This window comes from Diadema setosum, chromosome 10 (genome assembly GCF_964275005.1).
Source record: "Diadema setosum chromosome 10, eeDiaSeto1, whole genome shotgun sequence".
Classification (NCBI taxonomy): domain Eukaryota; kingdom Metazoa; phylum Echinodermata; class Echinoidea; order Diadematoida; family Diadematidae; genus Diadema; species Diadema setosum.
In genome coordinates, this window is record NC_092694.1 from 12,636,862 (window position 1) to 12,657,972 (window position 21,111).

Consider the following 21,111-nt stretch of genomic DNA (forward strand, 5'->3'; position numbering starts at 1 on the left):
CACACACGCGCGCAAGCACATACACACACAATACACTGCAATACACCATGCATGGACGTACTACACACATGGACTGAACGAAAGACTTTCTTTGGTGGATTTGACGGATGGCATGTTGTGAGAGAGAGCAAGTCAAAATGTCATGTACTCGTAGACGTTGCAGGAATGTCATAAACGGTGTTCGTAGAGGGCGCTATTTTTGGAACATTGAATCGATCAATATGCTCTTTATTACCTTTTTGGAAAACGTCGGAAACTCATAACTATTATGGGTAGATTGATAGATTGATAATATTTGCAGTTAGTCTCTATGAATGTGTTTTCACTTTTTCTGTATCTGACAGAATACAATCGATAGTAATTTTGTCCACTGTTGAATTAGACAGTTCCAAGGCAGTGTGCAAGAAATCATGATCGATTATAAAAATCGAATTCTAATTCTAATTCTAATTCTAATTCTAAGGGGTTACCATTCAATGTAATTATACCTTCCATATATCATGAAGAGGCTTTGTGAAAGCAAATTATAAAAAAAAAAAATATATGATAATGATGTTTTTGTAAAACTGTGCACAAACTTTCTTTTGGGGGAAAGTTTAAAAGGTGAATGGATATACGTGTCCGAAATGTAAGTGATAACCATCCTCATATTTTTTTGCTATTTATTTATATATTATGTAAGAACCGCAATTCCCCACTCTGGTTTCTCTGCAACACGCATAAATCTTTCGCCTTTTACTAAAGATTTCCGTGCAGAGGAACACATTGATGAGTCTATAACGATTTTTCTCCGGTCTGCCAACTTGGCAGACCTTGCACATAGCATGTAAAGACAGACATTTGACAACAAGACAAAATAATACCAATTCGCATACGTTCTGCCTGTCCCTCCAATCATGGACCTTACCTTCTAACGTGTCTCATCATCACCGTCGCCATCTGATCTAATACGTGAGTAGGATCAAGGAGGTATGAGAGAACAAGGAGGTATGGTTCTCTCATACCTCCTTGGTAGGATATATTCTGAGAAGATAATGAAACGACTGCGTAATCGTGCATCGTCACTGCACCATTTCCCTAATTTCTGTCTTATTTGGCTGAGGTGCCTTTTCAGACTCAATTAATAATAACTACCTTAGAAAAAGCACCAATGATGGGTATCAGCAAACATGAAGATTTGACAAATTTTCTGTCTCAAATTTGATGAATATAAGTGGACACTGCTTGTGAATATGTGCGTAACATTGCTTAACGGTTAAATATATACATGTTGTCTATACGGTTATTGTCCATGTTTGTTCTGAAACAACTTGTGAAAATGGGAAAGACTATATTACAAATCGCAAGCAACCTGTCAAAATCTTTGCTTTTTCTCGTGGAGTATACTTCCATGTATTTCGTAAATGAAATTAGAGTGAGTGATGATTTTAAAATTTACGTAATGCACCCCTCCACCTATGCAAATGCATTTTTCCTGATTTAAGAGAGACTTAAAAATGGTATTGTTTGCGCATGTAGGTTTTTTTTCTTTTGTTAAAGCGAAGTCTTGTTTTCTATACACAGGCTGACTTTTGGTGATAATGATGAGATCAAAGCGAGAAAGCATGTATTGCTTAAAATATTTTGTGATACTTTTGCCCTAAACAGGTGCATGAATTAACGAGCGATGAATGTTGATGCATATGGTATAGGTCCATGCAAACGCATGGACACAGTATAGCAATGTTCATCAGTTTTCTGAGGTATACATTTCCAGCATTGGCAGGTGATTGAACAAAATGGCTTATTCTCCTCATAAATAACTGGAATAGCTCATTATAAACTATTGTAATCAATGCACACACACACGCACACACACATACACACACACACACACACACACACGCGCGTACACACACACACACACACACACACACACACACACACACACAACATGCGGAAGGCTCCATTAACACTTTCTTTGATCCCTTGTGCAGGCTATGGGCGTGACGTAACTTTCATAATCGATAACCCATGCAATTACGTGACCAAGTATACCGTGCAGATTTATATAAGCATCAAACGAAAACCACTGTAACAGAGAGTTATGGTGGATCGAGAATTCACTGCATCTCATGAGTGAATAACTACATTATGCAGTGAGAGCGTTGTCACGTTCAAAATCATTGCCAAATGGTTTCTAAATCTGGCGGCTGCGGAAAATAATAATTACCTTGTGTTTACTATCAAATCGAGCTAAACGACGAAAAAAAAAAGAAGGAAAAGGGAAAGGAGATTAACGAGCGGGATATTTGCAAAGATTGTTTTTAAACGTAACTTCAAACCATTGCAGGACAAGCTTCTTTGAATGAACCGATACAGATCCATGACAATAGAAGGTCATCTGATATCTCAACGCCATTTTAAAAGTTACTTCATAATGCTCCAGATGCTGGTATATAGGCACAGAACTCTACACAGAGTTCTGTGTATATATAGGTCCTATAATGAGTGGTAGCGCTATCTCCCGGGTCGGGCTGTCAGCAGTTGCTCAGATTTCACACGCGCGCTATAGAGCCTATACTTCCATCGGTAGAAAATACAACGTAATCGTTCTCTTTATTTTGTCCATTCAAATCTATCCATTGTATCGATCAAAATCGTTTCAGCAATAACATTCTAAACATTAAATCTTTATATCAATGACTGTTTTAGTAGTGTCCCTATAGTAATGAGAATATATGCATGACTGAGAGATCATAAACAGTTTACATTTTGCTCGTGACTGCCTATATACTCAACCCATACACGGCTCAACCAACAGCAGCATTTATTGAATGCGCATTGCAGTAAATCAATTTTAGCACATTATTTCAAATAGTCTCATGCAAACAAATATTGTTTTAAAAAATCTGACAAACATGCAAGAACGCTAAATTGTCGGTGGATCCCCAACTACTAAAACTAAAACTACTAAAACACTGATCAATTTAGTGCTTTACGTCGATGTAGGGCAATTTGTCAATCAGTTGCAATAAAAACACCTCGACGGAAGAATTTCATGAATTTGAATACAGTAATCTCGTTTGTATTGTTCCTCAAAATATGAGTCCATGAAATTGCGTCACGCGTTCGATCGGTCTCGCGTTCACTTGTTTTTGCTGTGCTCGACGCCGTTTCATCATAATATAATATTTCGCGAGTCCACCATCGGGACTTCCCGGCAAATTTGGGAGCGGGATGTACATCGATGAAAAGAAAAAGTATTTTCACGTGTTGTCAATTTTTCGAATAGCACCGACTGTCAAAAAAAAAAAAAAAAAAAAAAAAAAAAAAAAAAACTCGCGAAATATTTGACGGATCCTTCATACCACAATACCTTGTCAAAAAGGCTACTCGCATTCTTTATTAACCAGTTTTATTATATAGACTTTTTGAATAACTTGTATCCTTTATTGATATGGAATTATTTTTTTAAAATAATGTTGTCGCACATATTCCTTTTAGAACAATAAACGCTGATGAAACCAAAACCACACAAAAAACCGTGAAGGATGCGGGGGGGGGGGGGAGGGGGGTTGAAGAGATTACAATGATGAATTCGTCGCTTATCACTCGAAGCCTCGCTTTCACAATGCGTGGCAAATGTGACGGGAAAAGACACGATTTCCTCAGAAATATGGAATAGGATATGCCTATCTTAAAACCCCAAACTAACAATATTGCTGTGAATTTAAAAGAAAAAGAAGAAGAAGCAGTAAGTACAGTATACTAGTAGAGTCTTCAGCACCAGAGTCAAGTGGGTACTCGTTTCGTTGTCCTATTGCCCGAGATCTCGCTGCTGCCCGTGTGAGTGCACGTGCAGGTGCTTCGTCCGTGCACACACATTCAATGTTGGAAGTTCATTGGCATACATATTGGCATTCAGTACGTGACACAGCACCATGGCAACTGGCAACGTGGAGAGCGGGCTGGGTCAATCGAATCGCCACGAGCCCACGCCCCGTCGGGCCACTTACAATTTACTGTGTGCCATCTGCCTGGGCGTAGCTTCTAGCAGTATGTTACCTATGGCAGGTGTTGCTTGTATGTAACGTACAGGGCGCCCGGGCGGTGAGTCTCACTCCATGCACGTAATCTATTTGTATAGCGCAGTGCACATGATTCATGCAGGAAACTCAATTCAATTTACCCGCAATTCTTACTAGGTTTGCCAATTTAATACAGATATAAAATGAAAACTAACAAGGTGTTTTAAATATAACACTTGAAGCTCTTCTCTTTTTGTTATTCTTTTTTTGAAAGAATTTATTAAAGATATATCATAATGACAAGAACGAACATAAAATCCCAAAACGCATGCTGAAATCTTACTTGAACAGTAGACTAGCCAGCAGCAAGGACGCTTTGTAGTCACCCAATCACAGAGAAGATACCGCGCAGAACAGCCCCGCCCCAGGTAACCGTGGGAGGTTGACCAATCAGAGGGAAGTGTCCTTATACATATTCATTTTTCTTGTAGGGCGCTAAAATTTGATCGTCGAAATCTCGCGCTCTTCCTTGCATTCCCTCGCAAACCACTCACGGCTGCAAGACGTCCCCTCCCCGCGTCCTGGTCAGTTTCGTCCTGCTAACTTTCAACTTAACTCAAAAGACAAAAGTTTTGAAGTTGAATACTCATTTTTATTGACTTCAATAGTTTGTCCGTCCCATAATATTAATCACGATGCTTTCCGTACATTCGCCAAACACCACTAACAACATGAAGAATCTGACGACTAAACTGCAGAACTCTTCGCTTGATGACAAAGAAAACGAGGTGAGTTGTCTCTGTCAAAATTGCCTTTGAGAGTTGTTAGAATGCCCACATTATTCTTTCCTGATGCATAACCTTTCAGTTTCAGATCTTCTCTTTTATTAGCGTTTCAACATTTTAACAACTTCAATCTAAATATAAAAATATAATGCTACCACCATCTAGTGTCCGATGCCGATGGTATTGCCATTGGTAACCATCACCGTGTTCCTTTTCTCATACAAGTAGCTTAACAACGTAAAATACCGTTTTCTCCACCCGTAAATTGTTAAATGTTAGTTTAGGCTTGTAAGTTGTATTACATCACTGACTCTTCATCATGTTCATGTAGGCCTAACTGAGAGAATTAAACCCTACATCCATATCAGTACTGCTCAAATGTGCTGGTCAGTATATTCTGGAGCCACACATAGGGCCTAACCATGATAACCAGAACCCGCCATCGGGGCTGATCTAAAGGCGACGCAGTTTCGTTTTCGTTTGCTGAACGGTTCACTAGCTGCGTGCTGCGGTCTATTTGTGTTTCTGTACACTGTGCACTGTGTGTGTGAGTGCAGTGCAGTTCGTTCATTTTTCCCGCGTTTTGCTTCACCGAGTGTCGCATTACTCTTGGAGTCTTGGTCCTAAACTTGAGCGCAATTTACGCTGTCCATGATCTCTTTCTTTGTCTTGCAGGGTTCAACAAAAAGGCACCTGAAGCCCAGGACCATTCTTGGCGATAGTCAAATCCCGGTAAGTAACACAACAGATCGTGCGACATCAGAACAATAGAGTTAAAATTCGGTGGTCAGCTGACCGCCACAGCAGCGGTTCCTTTTGTTCTCGTCCATGGCTAGTGGCGCTCTCGGAGTCAACGGGCGTTGGTCGCTGCTTACACAACACTGAACCCCGAGCTTACACAAGCACTTCCTGACGGGTTGGCGTTGCACAACCAACTGCCCCAACGGCTTTCCGCGCTCTTACGACGTTATTCAACTCTTTGTCTTTTTAACTTATTCCTTGTTTACAAGAAGCAACGTTTATTTTTACCCATTTATTGATTGATTGATGAGGCTATATTGTCTAGTAATGGCCAGCTTGCTTGATAGTTCCCTAATAATGCTGAATTAAGAAAGAGAAGGGTCAACCAACAAGACACACCCTCAAAGAAAAGCTATAATTTTCCTTGGCTATATTTCAGTTTCGTCCACTGCCAAATCCCAGTTATTTTTTTTTTTTCCACACGATGTTACACATATTAGAATAGAGATGACTGTTTGGATTTCAATTCTATTTAACATTACTGGGTTCTAATCTGATTTTACTAGAGATTCTATAAGAAGATTGTCCAGTTTTAAACAATTTTTACTTAAGAACTTCCTATGACTTGCAAGTTGTTTTGTGCATTATTAGCCTGTCTATTAAATTTTCCAGTGGAAATTCAATTTTTTTTTTTTTTTTTTTGAACAGATCCATACCCTACATTCTATATTTAAAGGCATTTCTTTATTTTGAAATACCACTTGGGTCAAGTCAGAGTCAGAGACTCTCAATCTTCTGTTTTTGTTTTTGTTTTTTTAAGTGCAGTAGGCCCTAGATCTTTTTAAAGAATACTTTTGCCCTAATTTCCAACTGAGCTATGAACACATAGGCTTCACTAATACTTAATAGCTGGTGTAGCTACACAGAAACATCTCACAAGTTTATTTTTGTGAATAAGATTGATTTCTGTGTCTTGAGGGACAAAGTCTAGTATGGTAACATTTAATATGCAGATTAAATTATTTTTTTTTCTTTTCACTGTTCTATATACAGAACCTCCCTCAAGATGTACCATTCTCACACCAACTAAAGGAACACGCAAAAGTAAGTATCCATTTGAAAAGTGTGAGCAGTTTGCAATGTATCTTTTCTCAAAACAGGAAACACAAATGTAACTTGTTCATTGTGTATCCATCACTGAACTGCTGCATCAGTGATGGTGGTGCTACATCTTGTTAGCCAGTCTGACCTCCGTAGTAAATAACATAATTTGTGATGTAGCAACTATTTACACCAGTTTTGAAGATGAACTTTCATTTCACTGAGCTAGACTCTAGAGAAATTTCTATATCTGAATTCAAATCTCCACAAACAATTTTTTCTATCTTTCTAAACTCGAATATTATACATTTGCAAACTCACATCAATAGCATGGCAAAGTGTTAAAATGTTTCTGGAATGTAATTTTACTAAGTGTTTTTTTTTTTTTTTTTCCAGACGAAGCTGATCAAGCATGAAAATAATGGCAAGAAAGTCGTGTCTGTGGTGAGTATGAAAATCATATACCAAGCACACAGTATGTATAGATGGTCTAAGAAAAATGTTTGGTTCATGGACACGTTATTGTCTCAGTTACTTATTCCTGCAGGTTAATGTTGATCAATTTCTCAGATGAAAAGGATATGTTGCCATCTTACGTCAAAATGCTGCCATATCCCCCTCGGTTCTGCAGTCCTGAGGCTTTCTGAAATTCAAATATAATATGGTTCTTTGTGTCCCTAAAAGAGGTAATAGGGAGCTTTAGATTTTAGACGCGCGGACGTTCAAAGAGAAAAAAACATGATCTGAGCGTGTGCAGTAACTTGATCCGCGCTACTGCGCACGCTCAGATCATGTTTTTTTCTCTTTGAACGTCCGCGCGTCTAAAATCTAAAGCTCCCTAATAACTCTCCCGGACTTATTAATCACCTTGTCTACTGACCACAATGCATTGGATTTGAGGTAAGGATGAGTATCTCCCTGAAATGATTGCCCTTTTGTAATCTCCCAGATTTTGTAGTGGGAATGTTGGTAGGCATGTATAAATGTTGCAGCTAGTATAGTCCTTTTCTCAAGTGCCAATATACTTGACTGAGCATTAGAATTGACTAAGTACAGTTGTGACTTTTATTTAACATCAAACCAGTGATTTCTCCACCCTAGCAGATTTGATCCTAGCTCCCAACTTATAAAAGCTGTTGTATTACTGTGAATAATTTTCAGTCATGTCTTTCGTCATCCATCTGTGCTGTTCGTTTTGTCAATTTGTGTGATTATTATTTGTTTGTTTTAACTTACAGAACCGTAAAGAGGAGCCACTTCTCCGCGACAACCCCCGCCGCTTCGTCATCTTCCCCATCCAGTATCACGACATCTGGCACTTCTACAAGAAGGCCGAGGCCTCCTTCTGGACGGCTGAGGAGGTGGACCTGTCCAAGGACCTGGAACACTGGGCTAACCTCAAGGATGAAGAGAGGCATTTCATCTCGCACGTTCTTGCCTTCTTCGCTGCCAGCGATGGCATCGTCAACGAAAATCTTGTGAGCATTTGAGCTTTTATATGTCCAAAGTCTTTACTTTCCTAACAAATGACCTCATATAAAATGTCAAAACTTGGCTATACACTAATACAGTACATTTTGCAGGTCAAATACCTTGAGGTTTATCTGGATTATGGTACTTCAGACTTTTTTACTCAAATTTTTAGATTCAACCAGTTTATTTATTATTTATTTATTATTATTATTATATATATATATTTTTTTTTTTTGGGGGGGGGGGGGCAAGTAGGTCCACTACTCTTGACTCCTCATTGTAGGGTGGCAGGCCTGAGATGTCATTCATATTGTGCACTTATTGGGATATTTTTTGATTAACATGTTCAGAATGTGAGAAAAAGAGAATTCCAGAACTGATGTGTCTCCCTAATCCAGTAGGAGGCTCTATGAAGATGGTTCTACTGACTTTTCATGTCTAAGTAAAGTCTTCCCGATTGCCCTCTGAAACATCCCCCAATGTCAATGTGGGGATTGTTAGTAACTTGGCAATTCACCTGGTTACTCATTGTTTGAGAAAATACTTTCAATCAAAGCAGTGGCAACTTCACATGGCAGATATGTACCAAGAAGTTGGCTACTTCTGAAAGTTTCAACAATATCCATACCCATTTGTAATCAAATGCTGTAGTGTTAGTTTGTTTTTCCTTTTACCAAGATTTACTACAGGATAAATCATTGTCATTTTACTGCCTACATGGAAAATGACTTCATGCAAAATTATAAATTATATTACATGTACTTATTTGCTTTCTCCAGGTGGAAAGGTTCAGCCAAGAGGTGCAGGTTGCCGAGGCGCGCTGCTTCTACGGTTTCCAGATCGCCATTGAAAACATCCACTCTGAAATGTACTCCCTCCTCATCGACACTTACATCAAGGATGCAGTGCAGAGGTACAGCAGTAATAACAAAATTGACTCACTCTTAAAAACCATCTAAACAACCTCCTCAAACCCACTTCACTTAGAGCGAAGGCAGTCTCACTTTTTTTTTTTCATTTGCAAAAGTGTAGCGCACCAATAAATCAAAATCTATTGAAAATCTATTGAAATCTATTGAAAACACACCTACACTGTATAGCTCAAAACTGAGGGAATGATCTGCATGTACCCCACAGCCAAAGTGTAATTGCACCAGGGGTATCTCGGTTGCACAAGTGAAGAGTTGCTCAAAAGTGCTGAAGGTCCATGAAAATAAGTCGTTTTTCTCAAATTTATTTACAGAAAGATATTTGCAGAAAAAGTGAAATGTCATTTTTCCACCAAAAATAACCTTATCAGCTCTCAGAATACTGCAGTACTGTTTGCAAGGTTGGCTTTTCTGCTGCAAGTGCAACCTCCTGAATTTCATTCCGTGTGTTGACGACCGTCTTGTTTTTCTGTTTTCTTTCCTTGTCAATTTTGTAGGGAATTCCTTTTCAATGCCATTGAGACCCTACCGTGCGTCACAAAGAAGGCCCAGTGGGCCCTGGACTGGATCAGCCACGAAAAGGCCGACTTCGGGACGAGGGTGGTAGCATTTGCCGCTGTGGAGGGCATCTTCTTTTCTGGCTCCTTTGCGGCAATTTTCTGGCTCAAGAAGCGGGGACTGATGCCCGGTCTCACCTTCTCCAACGAACTCATCAGCAGAGACGAGGTAGGGGGCATAATTTTGGCGTTCAGCACCTTCAAACTTGATGTGCAGTTCCACATGTTGGAGTACAATAAAGTGGAAACTTAATATAAGGAGATCCGACATAACATACAGTGGACTCCTGTTAAAAAGCAAAGTCATCGGGACTGGCAATTTTCTTTCGTTACAGCGAAATTTTTTTTATAACCGAACAAATAAACAATAACAAACAAAGTTGGATAACGGTGTTTGTTATAACGGTAGTGCACTGAACCTGATATAACAAACTAATTTCTCTGGTCCCAATGAATTTATTTCCTTGTTTTGTATTGTTTATGTTGGGCCAAAAAAAACTTTATGGACTTTTGCTATTTTTTATAGTCTGTCAGATCATGTCTCTCGTATTTTAAGTTCAAAGAAATCTTTAAATTTCTTTTGCCTTTAAATTACGGAGATTTATTGTGAGAAATGTCAGGTTTGTGCTGAAAGCACAACTTCTCCAAACCATAGATGCTGATTATTGACATGTTTGGATTTAATTTTTCTCTCTCAAACTTGTTCCACTCCAGGGTCTCCACTGCGACTTTGCCTGTCTGATGTTCAAGCACCTGGTCAACAAACCGTCGGAGGCGCACGTCCAGGGAATCATCCGGGAAGCGGTCGCCATCGAACAGGAGTTCCTGACCGACGCCTTGCCCTGCTCCCTCATCGGCATGAACGCTGACCTGATGAAGCAGTATATCGAGTTTGTGGCCGACAGACTGCTAGTGGAGCTTGGCTGCAGCAAGGTGAGCTTGGCATCCATTCCTGGATCCAATTACAAAGCACATTTATAACGTTTGCAATGAAATAGTTGATTCAGCAAGTAAAAATGGAGATGGTAAAATTATCTAAGCCTCCTAAGAGCTATGACAAAATTTCAGTATCACTAAAAAAAACTGCCAGTCATGAGGACTTGGTTCTACAGTGCACTCCTGTCATAACTAACACGGTTATAACAAACTTAAAAGCCAGGTCACAAAACTTATATCTTTTTTATTGTTTATTTGTTCGGTTATAATGAAATTTTGTAATTATGAAAGAAAACTGCCATTCCCAAGGACTTTGTTATGACAGGAGTCCACTGTAGCAGGAGTATCTGTATCTCATTGATGTACATCTGACTAGAAAAATCTTTGATAATGAACATATTACAGTCAAAAGGTAGCACATTTTTAATAAAAAATTGGGCATTCTTTGGCCGATTACCGCTGTCTGTGTCTGTGTAGAGTGCATACAATCAGTGTATGTCCGGACAGTATCACAGCCGCCAAGTCCTCGGATACTGCAGGAGGTTTCTTGAAATCTTCTATGTTCTTGTCATGTCCTAAGAAAAAAATGTGCATCTTCCTGATTTGGGAAATGTTTGTCTGTTGAGATGTATGTAACACAAGTATCTACCTGGAAGCTCTGGGTTGGCAGCCCTGCAAAATCACATGTATCAAGTAGGCATGAAGATTTAAAATTCTATACCTTTGCCTTGCTTTTCGTTCTGTCAGATCTGGCTGGTGGAAAATCCGTTTGACTTCATGGAGAACATCTCACTCGAGGGCAAGACCAACTTCTTTGAGAAGCGTGTCGGCGAATACCAGAAGATGGGGGTCATGAGCTCCACGGGATCGGCCTCCAAGGAGCAGCACAAGTTCAGCTTGGACGAGGACTTCTAAAAAGGAGGGCATCCTCGTCACCATCTGATCTTCTTCCAACAGTTTCTTCTAACTGCGGAGGTAATCTGGGCCATGTTGGGTTTGTGCAGGCGCAATCCATGGGGATGAAATGACTTTTGAAATGACTTTGCGGCCGAATTCTGTCAAACTGTTCCTCCAAGCGTTGCTGACCTATACGATGCATATTGCCAGTAACAGCCGGTCGCTCTTTCCTTGGATGGATGGATTCCGAGCGGATTCCGAGCGGCTCTTTGTACAGGCATATCTTAACCTGGGCGGGTACCAGGGGAGCAGAGCTTGAATTGAGGGAAGGGATGGGGTTTTCTGTGAGGGATCCGCAACTCCCTCTTCCCTTCTCCCGCCTTCTCCTCGTCTGTCCATTTGACCACTGACCGACCCTCCCAAGTCCATGATTTTTACCATTTTTTGTCTTGCAGCCGTTTTTATGTGTAAATCCAAAGTATATCTGTTATCTGACCAGTATATATGTTTTGCAAAAAGAGGGAAGCCTTTAAATAAAAAAAAAAGAGAAAAATGTACATGTAACTGAATAAAAAGAATACTGGTAACACTGCTTTACAAGAGATTTTAAATATGTCTTTTGCAGCTGTTAAAGTATTTACTTTGTGAGCACTAAAATAACTGTTCCAAGAAGTGTGTTGCAATTTCCAAACTTTTATACCTCCATCATAAGAGAATGTAAGAAGCATTATTTGATGTATCGTTGATGTACAGACGTGAGCCAGTTAAGTCAATTCTTGAATGTGCTTGTTGACATACTTTTACATCTACATGTTTTGTACCGTTGCGGTCTCTAAGCAGACAATTTTCTCTTTTTTACATTTTAAGAAGATTTTACATGTGTTTTATTTTTTTTTTTTCTTATGTAATATGTGCACTTTTAACACGTGTATCACAATACTTTCCTACATTTGTAAATACCTGTACTTGAAATAGTCTAGATATATGCAATCTTCAATGACATCTCTTCATTGTACATGCATGATCATCACATGTAAATACAAACTACCTAAGTACATATCCTTATATACATTGTAGCTGGATTCAGTTTGTGTTTGTACATAATAGATGTCATTTTTTTTATACGTTATATATGTAGATTTGCATAATCCCAAGCCCTTCTACATTGGTTTGATGTGTTGTTCAAGTCCTGAAATGCTGGCAGAGTCAAATGCATGTTGCTTGGCACAGACTCTGCTGTTCATCACTTGAACATATTTCCTCCCACTTAGCCGTTGTGTAGATTGATTCAATGGGTCCATGCCAGGGGCTTTTGGGTGTGTGTTCTGGAAACATTTTTTTTATTTTTTTTTTTTTATGAAATTTGCCCCCTTTGCTGTGCTAGATAGAATGATTTTTTGTCTCAAATTTTGTGATCACCCCTTTGACTGCTATTCAATTGTCGTATCTGAAAGAACTGTATTATTTATTTGACGAAGTGATTGCACAATGCCTCATCACCACTATGGTAACTGCCTTCCCGACGATAATTGGTGCAAATTCTTTTGGCCAAAGTTGTAACAGAACCCAGTCATTTCAACAAAAAATATTAAAGTTCACTTTTATACAGGTTAAATTTTGATCTATTGTCTGATGTTTCTAGGAAGTCTGGCAAACTTGGAATACAGGTATGTGTGTTTGGACTGAATAAGTGGTGATTATTTGCAAAAGGAAGCTTGCCTAACTAGGAAAACAAATTTACTAAAATTGTCTGATGTTTCTAGGAAGTCTGGAAAACTTGGAATACAGGTATGTGTGTTTGGACTGAGTAAGTGGTGATTATTTGCAAAGGGAAGCTTGCCTAACTAGGAAAACAGATTTATGATTGATTGAGTGGTGGTGATTTGCAAAGGAGAACTTGGTCTAACCAGGAAAGCAGATTTGTGATTAGATCGAGTGAGTGGTAATTTGCCAAAGAAAACTTGCCTAACTGGGAAACACAAGAGATGTGTCTAGTGGATCGAGTGAGTGGTGATTTGCAAGGCAAAACTTGCCCAACTACAACTGTATGAACAAGAGATCCATGTATGTGGTTAATCGAGTGATTGAAGATTTGTAAAGGAAAACTTGCCCAGCTGGTAAACACAAGAGATGTGTGTCTGAATCGAGTGAGTGGTAATTTGCAATGGAAAACTTGCCTAACTATGAAACACCAGAGACGTCTTTTTGGATCAAGCGAGTGGTGATTTGAAAAGGAAAACTTGCCAAACCAGGAAAACTGAGATTTGTGATTGGATTGAGAGGTGATTTGCAGAGGAAAATTGCCCAACTAGGAAACGCAAGAAGTGTGTGTTTGAATCAAGTGAGTACTGTAGTGATTTGCTAAGGAAAACTTGCCGAGCTAGCAAACAAGAAATGTGTTTGGATCAAGTGAGTGGTGATTTGCAAAGGCTTAGCAGCTTAACGCTTCATATTGTACATGTACTACAGTAAGGTACAACATACACATACCCCGTTACGTGTAGATGAAAAACACAAAACACACTGATAGCCCATTCATGCTAGGTGCTGTTTTTGTACTGTATGTACACTTGTAAATTTAGGATCATTTTGAAGCATTAGTATGTCAATCAGTGAAAGCCTTTAGCAAGTTTTCAAAGAAACAAAAAACAAGAAAAAACAACAACACCTTGTATAAGTTTGTACGTACAATCAACCCTGCTTAAGTTGACCTTGCATAAGTCAAATAACCGCCCAAGCTGAGGGTCTTTTCAAGTCCTCTTCTCTTTGCAGTAATTCTATTGATTTTAACCCTAAAAAGACTGGGCTATTTTGGTAGCTCGAAAGACTGGGGGGGGGGGGGGGGGGGGGGGGCCTAAAGGGCCCCCCCTTAAGATCTCGGCCGTGGATCGCGCGATCGCCGCGAAAATTTGCACAATGGTAGTGTGCGATGTAATCTACAAGATCGTATATTCAAATTTTACAAAATAGTCTTCTTTTATTTTATTTTGATTAATTATGCTAATTTATGCGAGAAATCAGACTCTTTGATCTAAATCAGTAAACAAAGCTCCAAAAGTGCTCATTTTTGGTCTAATTATTCTTTGTGGCATTCTTAGCAAATGTACTTGAAAAAAAATTCGGTATCAAAATTAATTTCTTATTTATTTTATTGTTTTATGAATTTCTTATGTATTTCTTTGTTTTTTCGACCTTTTGTTTTTGGTGTTTTTTTAAACAAAATTTGTGGCAGACACTTTTTGAAGCATAATACTGCTAAAACAAATTAATTTTAGCCATTGAGAGTAAAAATAATCATATTTATATGAGCCATATGAAAAAACTCAATTTGCATTGACGTTATACACAAAATCACATTTTTGAGCCATTTTCGGCCTCACGTGCATGTACAAAAAGTTATGTAACTTCAGAACCGTACCCCCGGGCGTCACAAATTTGGTGTCAAAATGTGCGGGAAACTCAAAAGAAAAAAGTCATAGAGCATCGCGGTGAGAGCATTGCGTGTTGCAGAGTAATCGCGCGAAATGTTGAGGGGGGGGGCCTTTTAGCCCCCCCCCCCCAGTCTTTTTAGGGTTAATCCCTCATAGGGAGAATTTTCTCTAAGTCCAAACTCTTTCTTCAGTCCAAATATGTTGTACATTGTACAACTGTTCAACTGAATAGGCAGAGTTGACTGTTTGTATAAACCAGTTGTGGAGCTGTTTGTGGTTGTACATGTACTCTAGCTATCAAGTTTGCTTATGAAAGGGACCAGTGAAAATTCTTTTATGAATTAGTGTAGCTGGTAAAAGATAGACATTGTATAATAAACATGTACATATGTATTGGTAATCAACATACATGTATGTACATGTACAATCTGTTTGTCCATCCAGGGTACAATTTTTATTTTTAAATGAAGTATACCAGATTTTTGACTTGTGCGAGATTGACTGTGTATATCTTATGTCCCAACGAGAGATTCAAGAGCTCATCTGGCTTGGATATCATTTTTCAAGTCTTTCCCGCTGCATGAAACTGTCGTGAATCGCCAAAGGCATTCAATACATCGGCGTAGACCCAACGCTTACATGTGCGTTCGACTTTTGCAAATCTTGGCTCGCCAGTTTCAGGAAGTTTCAGGCTTACAAAAAATTTCTGGTTTTACAATACACGTACATATATGTTGTCACAATGCACACTTTCAACACACATAACACGATAAGACATTTTCTGTCACTGGTCCAGTAAAGTTTAGTGTGATGACGAAGCAGCGAGACTTTTATTCTGTAAAAGTTGGTTTATTACTCATTGTGCCTCGTACAGTGCTCATTTCATACAATGAAAGTGATATTGTTGAGAAGTGAGGATCCACAAAGCAGTTGTTGTATGAAAAAGTCACCTTTAACAGCATTAACAATTCTTAACTGGCATAAACTGCTGATTGAATGCACGTACCAGCACAAGGATGTGTACATGTACGTATGTATTTTCTGCAACAACACAAAAATCCAGTTTCTGCATAAAATATTCAGTGTATGGCAACTTTCAGTACATTGTACAATGTGCTAGAATTGATTGTACTGGATTTGAATATACAAAACTGTATAGCACAAAAATACATCATTTACATTAATTTTGACTTCTATCACTCTCCATCTTTGTCAGTCAATCTGTTTAAATTTCTCTCTCTCTCTCTCTCTCTCCTCTCTGTTGTACCTGAAAGAATCGTCATAAGAATGGGAAAAAGTTCAACAAAACAAATAAACTGATCACTCATCTTGTAATACATTTAAAGTGAACTCTAATTATAAAAAATCATGATCTAACAAACTTGTGAGTATGACCAAATAATTTTGCTTAGCCAATAGGTAAAAACTGTGCTGTTCTTGTCTTTCAAACCATGATACAGTATACACAAATTTCATCTGTATGATAGTCAAGAAAAAAGAAATATTTCACTGGCCCTTACAAGTTTGCTGTAGGCCCTACAAAACTCCAGAAAGAGTGCAAATGTGTAACAGCAACAAATCTCTGCTGCGAATACAAATTCAAGAGAGTACACGTAATATACGTTAATAGTACTCCCCCAAATTATCCACTGCCAATATGGCAAGTATGTATTCCAAGTTTGTATTCCCTATAGCACTCCTCTTTCAAAAATATTATTTATGACATTTTGTGCTGCATTGGCACCCTGATTAAAAATAATGCAACCCTTGTCTTGGCAAACTAGGGCAGGATTGACATAGGCCAGAATGTATCTGTGTATGTTATCATGTATGCTGTTCTTCGTGGTATAGACAGCATTGAATTGCAAGTGCAGGTTGCTTCATGAAACAGTGCTATTGATCATGGTAACATTATGCTAGTCAGATTACCATGTTACACATGTACACAAATTTGATGATGTCATGCCCTCGCCGTACTGCAATTTGCCAGAACTTAGTTGGACTTCACTAGAAATCTTCCTAATAGAAACATAGACAGGTGTGGAACAAATTTACGTGGAAGTAGCATTTACAGTGGACTCACATTATAACGAAGTTGTCAGGACCGGGAGTTTTCTTTTGACAGTGGACTCGCGTTATAACGAAGTCCTTGGAATTGGGAGTTTTCTTCTGTTATATTACATTTCCTTATGACCGAACAAATAAACAATAAAACACATAACATGTGTGAATAACATTGCAGCCTAAATTTTTACTTTGTTGTAACCGGAATTTTGCTACATTGTATAACTGTGTTCGTTATAATGGGAGTGAAATGCAGTGGATTTAGACGACACATATACGCATGGCCAGCAGTCCGTGGGGGCTGGGGCCCCCACACTTTTTGTGCACCATATAAAGGAATACATAAGGTGTCATCACTTTGGGCCCCCACACTTTTTTTTAACCTGGAAGTACGTAAGTGGCGCTAAATAGAAATACATGTAGATAAAGATCTTGAAGCGTGAGCGCGGTAAGGTTATGTTTTTCCCCTGAAGACCTGTTTGTTTGGGGGGTTTTTTTGTCAGCTGAAGAAACCCGGAAATGGAAGGGGAGAGAGGAGCAGAGGACCTTTTTTTTTTTTTTTTTTTTGCTTGTTAGCTCATGAAACCCGGAAGTGGGGCCCCCACGCTTTTGAAAACGTTCACCGGCCCTGATACGTATACTATACATCACTCTAGTACAGGCAGACACCGTACTGGCAGGTTCATGGTACATAACGGCCACAGAATAATTTTCTTTTGTGTTGTTAAATGTGTCCATGTGGGATTTAAAGGCAGAACTCCTATGAACCCTGGGTTTTAATGGTTCTATGTTTGTAAATATTCAGATACTTTTTTTCCCTTTAGGCATTGCCAGTCATGAATACAATTTCCAGAAACAACCAATAACAAACTGCAAACATTTTTTTAAGTGCGATGTCATTACAACTGCACAATCAGAAACAAATAAAACAGAATGTACATGAATACTTTTATCTACACAACAGTTCCAACATATATGGGTACATCATACTTAGTACTAGCTTTCCTTGTAGCACAACATGTACATTATGGTGTGTTTTACCACATGGGAACAGATACAGTGACAGTGACAGATACAGTGACTCATCATATTTTAGCAATAAGGGTGTAGTTGATCAATCATTCTTAGGAAAAAATCACCTATATGGATGCACTTCCAAATGAAAGAGATAACATAAAAGCAATGTACCCTTCACAGGGCATTAGTAAGAATTATCCACTCGATAGTAACTGTGGACAATTCAAAATTTACCAAGTATTGTGCATTATTTGTTTTTTATAAACAATGAAATTTCGCAGCAGCCATCTTTCCAAGATTCCCATGCTAGCACCTGCTCCACAACTAACAAAACTTTAGACACAAACAATTTTTATGCATTTGGAGGAAATGCAGCTGGGCACAAACAAGCAATAACCAGCTAAACACCCATTGGAAAGTCAATACATGCCTTCAGGCAGAACAGAAGACTGGTCACATGATAGCTCTCAGCCAATCATGTGATTTCGATCAATATCACAATGCTATAGAAAAGCTACCAGTAATTGGGCTGTAATCTTACATTACACATGAATGTAGACAGAAAAGGACTGTAACAATATTCTTAACAAGTTGTCTACCAGATCAAGAATTATACACGTACAACAGCCTGCATATATATATATATATATATATATGCCCCACATCAGAACCTAGTCAGCAATGGGTTAAAATAAACATCTTCACCATTAGATTGCCCGTCATGATTGCTCATGCTCTGGTTTCAGATTTATTTTTTGTTTTTTTGTTTTTGTTTTTTCTTCTTTTTTTTTCATCGAACATTTCTCAAAAGTCTGACTTGACAAAAATTTGCAAAAGTATGATACTCATTTCTGTTTCATCAAATCATTACTCACGATGATTGTAATAATGAACAATGAATTTGTATTCTGCACCGCATTACCCTTTATGCTATATACAATTGTGATTGAAAGATATGGGCATACACTGTATATCTTGCTGTAAAAATCATTCGTTCAGCACTGAAATGATTCCGGTGTAAATCACCAGCTGTACATAAATGTTGCACCATCCTAACCACAATACACAAAACTGATGAAATTACAATTTCATTTCATCACACGAACGGGAAATGTAATATTTCGGCGCCGACAATTAAGGACCATGTATACATGATTGATCTCAAATAGCATTCTATGAAGAGCAATTCACTATATCTTGGTGCATTCATTAGATAACATTTCATGCAATTCAAAAGAAATCGCTTTATGTTTTTTAAGATATACATCGACATAGATTTATGCCCTACAAGCAATAATGGTGATGTACATAATGATAACACACATTATTGTACTGTACTGTAAAAGATGTATTCATTTTAGTATGACCTGAATACATACTTTTTCAAGGAAAATAAAGGCTACTTTATAATACAGATACGAAAGCTGCTTGGGATAGTACTATGGTGACATGTGAATATTGGTTCAAATTTAGTACGTACAACATACAATTCAACAAACAAAATAAATACATTTTCCTGAGTCAAGGTGAAGAACAGGGAGCAGAGCGTGTCAACAAACATGGCTCATATTTCCCGCTTCCGGACTTGTAAGCACTGCTAGCAAAGGACTTAACGTGTACAACTGCAATCTCAAATTTTTCTTATGAAAAATGTTCAGGTGACTGGAGATCTGGTGGCATGGGTTTCTACGAAATGAAGCAGCTGAAGAATTGGCAATGTTAGGGCCTAGGTGGCTTCAGGCACCATTCAGGAGGTATGGATGAGAATGGCAACATTACAATTTTAGTAGTCCCTCCCATGACATATTATGTTGGCTTTTTATGGTGGGATACTTTACAGGCAGCATTTTTCTTGACCAATTGAAAATTCAGAATGGATCATTTCTTCTTCTTTTTTTCTCAAAGCATATTTAATCAGAAAACTGCTATTCTAAATGGATTCTACATTGTAAGCTCTGAATTAAATTCGATTGGTTGTATGTGTGGTGAAAATAAGTGATTAACTTGCAGTGGCAAAGACACTAAATACTTGAAGAAAAGAAGCTAAATACAGTAATTGAAAATACATTATATATTTTAATTCAATTCAATAAGAGGTAATTGTCTAGTTTTGATGTAAGGTAAAAACCAGAAACACTTCCAGCATAAAACTTTCCTTAATTGGAGTTGACGGCCTTTTTCACAACATGAAACCTTTGGGAGTTGCCACTGGTATTTACTGCAATGCAATGTGTGGACAAAATCTTTCCCGTCCATTTTACTTTCGTGAATATGGACTTCTCGAAAAATTTGTGAAAAATTCATGCACATGAAAATGTCTGGTTCGACAGTAATCTTCCTCTTTGCTTCATCATGATAAATGTAATCCATGTGATACAACAGTTTATTTTTGTCCCTTTTCTTCTCCAATTTCTTCTTTAGCATGAAATAACAATCAGAGTTATGTGAATGAAAACTCCCTAAAGAAAAGTCTTCTTACTCCAACATCTAAGATACTCAAAGATTTTATACCAAAAAAAAGCCTATAACATAAAATATGAAAATATACTTTATCTTTCAAGTACATTCTATGCGAATAGTACAAATTTCTGACAATATGCATGATATTTACAAGTACAAATTTCCTGTTTGCATTTAATCAGATGACAATCATAAAACAAGGTGTACAACACCTGAATTCATCATATAATTATATAATCATATCTACACTAATATATGTAAATTATGTGATACATGCTCTGTGTAAAGCTCCGAACTGGATTTTCACTCAGACACAGAAACACACTGACTGATAGAAAGTATGCATGGATGCACGCTTAGAATGATTGTATAGCAATGAGAGTTTGATTAGCTTCAGCTTCAGGCTAAACTAGTTAACAAATTGTGCTGAAAACAATCACATTGTACATATATGAACACAAGTCAACATATTATTCACATGCATGCTACAAAAAAAAAGGTATATTATATAGATGTCAACATGACATATATGTATACAAACCATTCATTATGGTAAATTAATGACATGTACACGTACATGAGAGTATTTTTCTGTCTTACATATGATTATTCAGCACATCAAGGACTAAGACGAAACAATCATAAGCAAGAGCTAGTACTTATATCACTGACTTGCAAGCAAAAATATGAACAAAAAGTGTACCAGATCT

The 21,111-nt window shown here is 38.1% G+C and overlaps 1 protein-coding gene and 1 non-coding gene across 2 annotated transcripts; both read left to right on the plus strand.

Moving 5' to 3' along the window:
• Positions 1–694: 694 nt before the first annotated feature.
• LOC140234545 (U5 spliceosomal RNA) lies at positions 695–813 on the plus strand. Its single transcript, XR_011901635.1, has one exon. It is a non-coding gene; the product is annotated as a U5 spliceosomal RNA (small nuclear RNA).
• A 3,747-nt stretch (positions 814–4,560) lies between these two features.
• On the plus strand, positions 4,561–13,044 carry LOC140233618 (ribonucleoside-diphosphate reductase subunit M2-like). The gene is made up of 9 exons (XM_072313718.1): positions 4,561–4,798; positions 5,471–5,527; positions 6,590–6,640; positions 7,034–7,081; positions 7,876–8,115; positions 8,890–9,023; positions 9,537–9,765; positions 10,311–10,529; positions 11,280–13,044. The coding sequence occupies exons 1-9, from the start codon at positions 4,706–4,708 to the stop codon at positions 11,445–11,447; spliced, it is 1,239 nt and encodes a 412-aa protein (XP_072169819.1). The 5' UTR covers positions 4,561–4,705; the 3' UTR covers positions 11,448–13,044.
• The last annotated feature ends 8,067 nt before the right edge of the window (positions 13,045–21,111 follow it).

Excerpts from the sequence above, each read along its gene's own strand:
- LOC140233618 (XM_072313718.1), top strand. The coding sequence starts at position 4,706 with ATGCTTTCCGTACATTCGCCAAACACCACTAACAACATGAAGAATCTG. Across the intron at positions 6,641-7,033 it reads AACTAAAGGAACACGCAAAA|ACGAAGCTGATCAAGCATGA; the intron begins GTAAGTATCCAT and ends TTTTTTTTCCAG. Across the intron at positions 7,082-7,875 it reads GCAAGAAAGTCGTGTCTGTG|AACCGTAAAGAGGAGCCACT; the intron begins GTGAGTATGAAA and ends TTTAACTTACAG.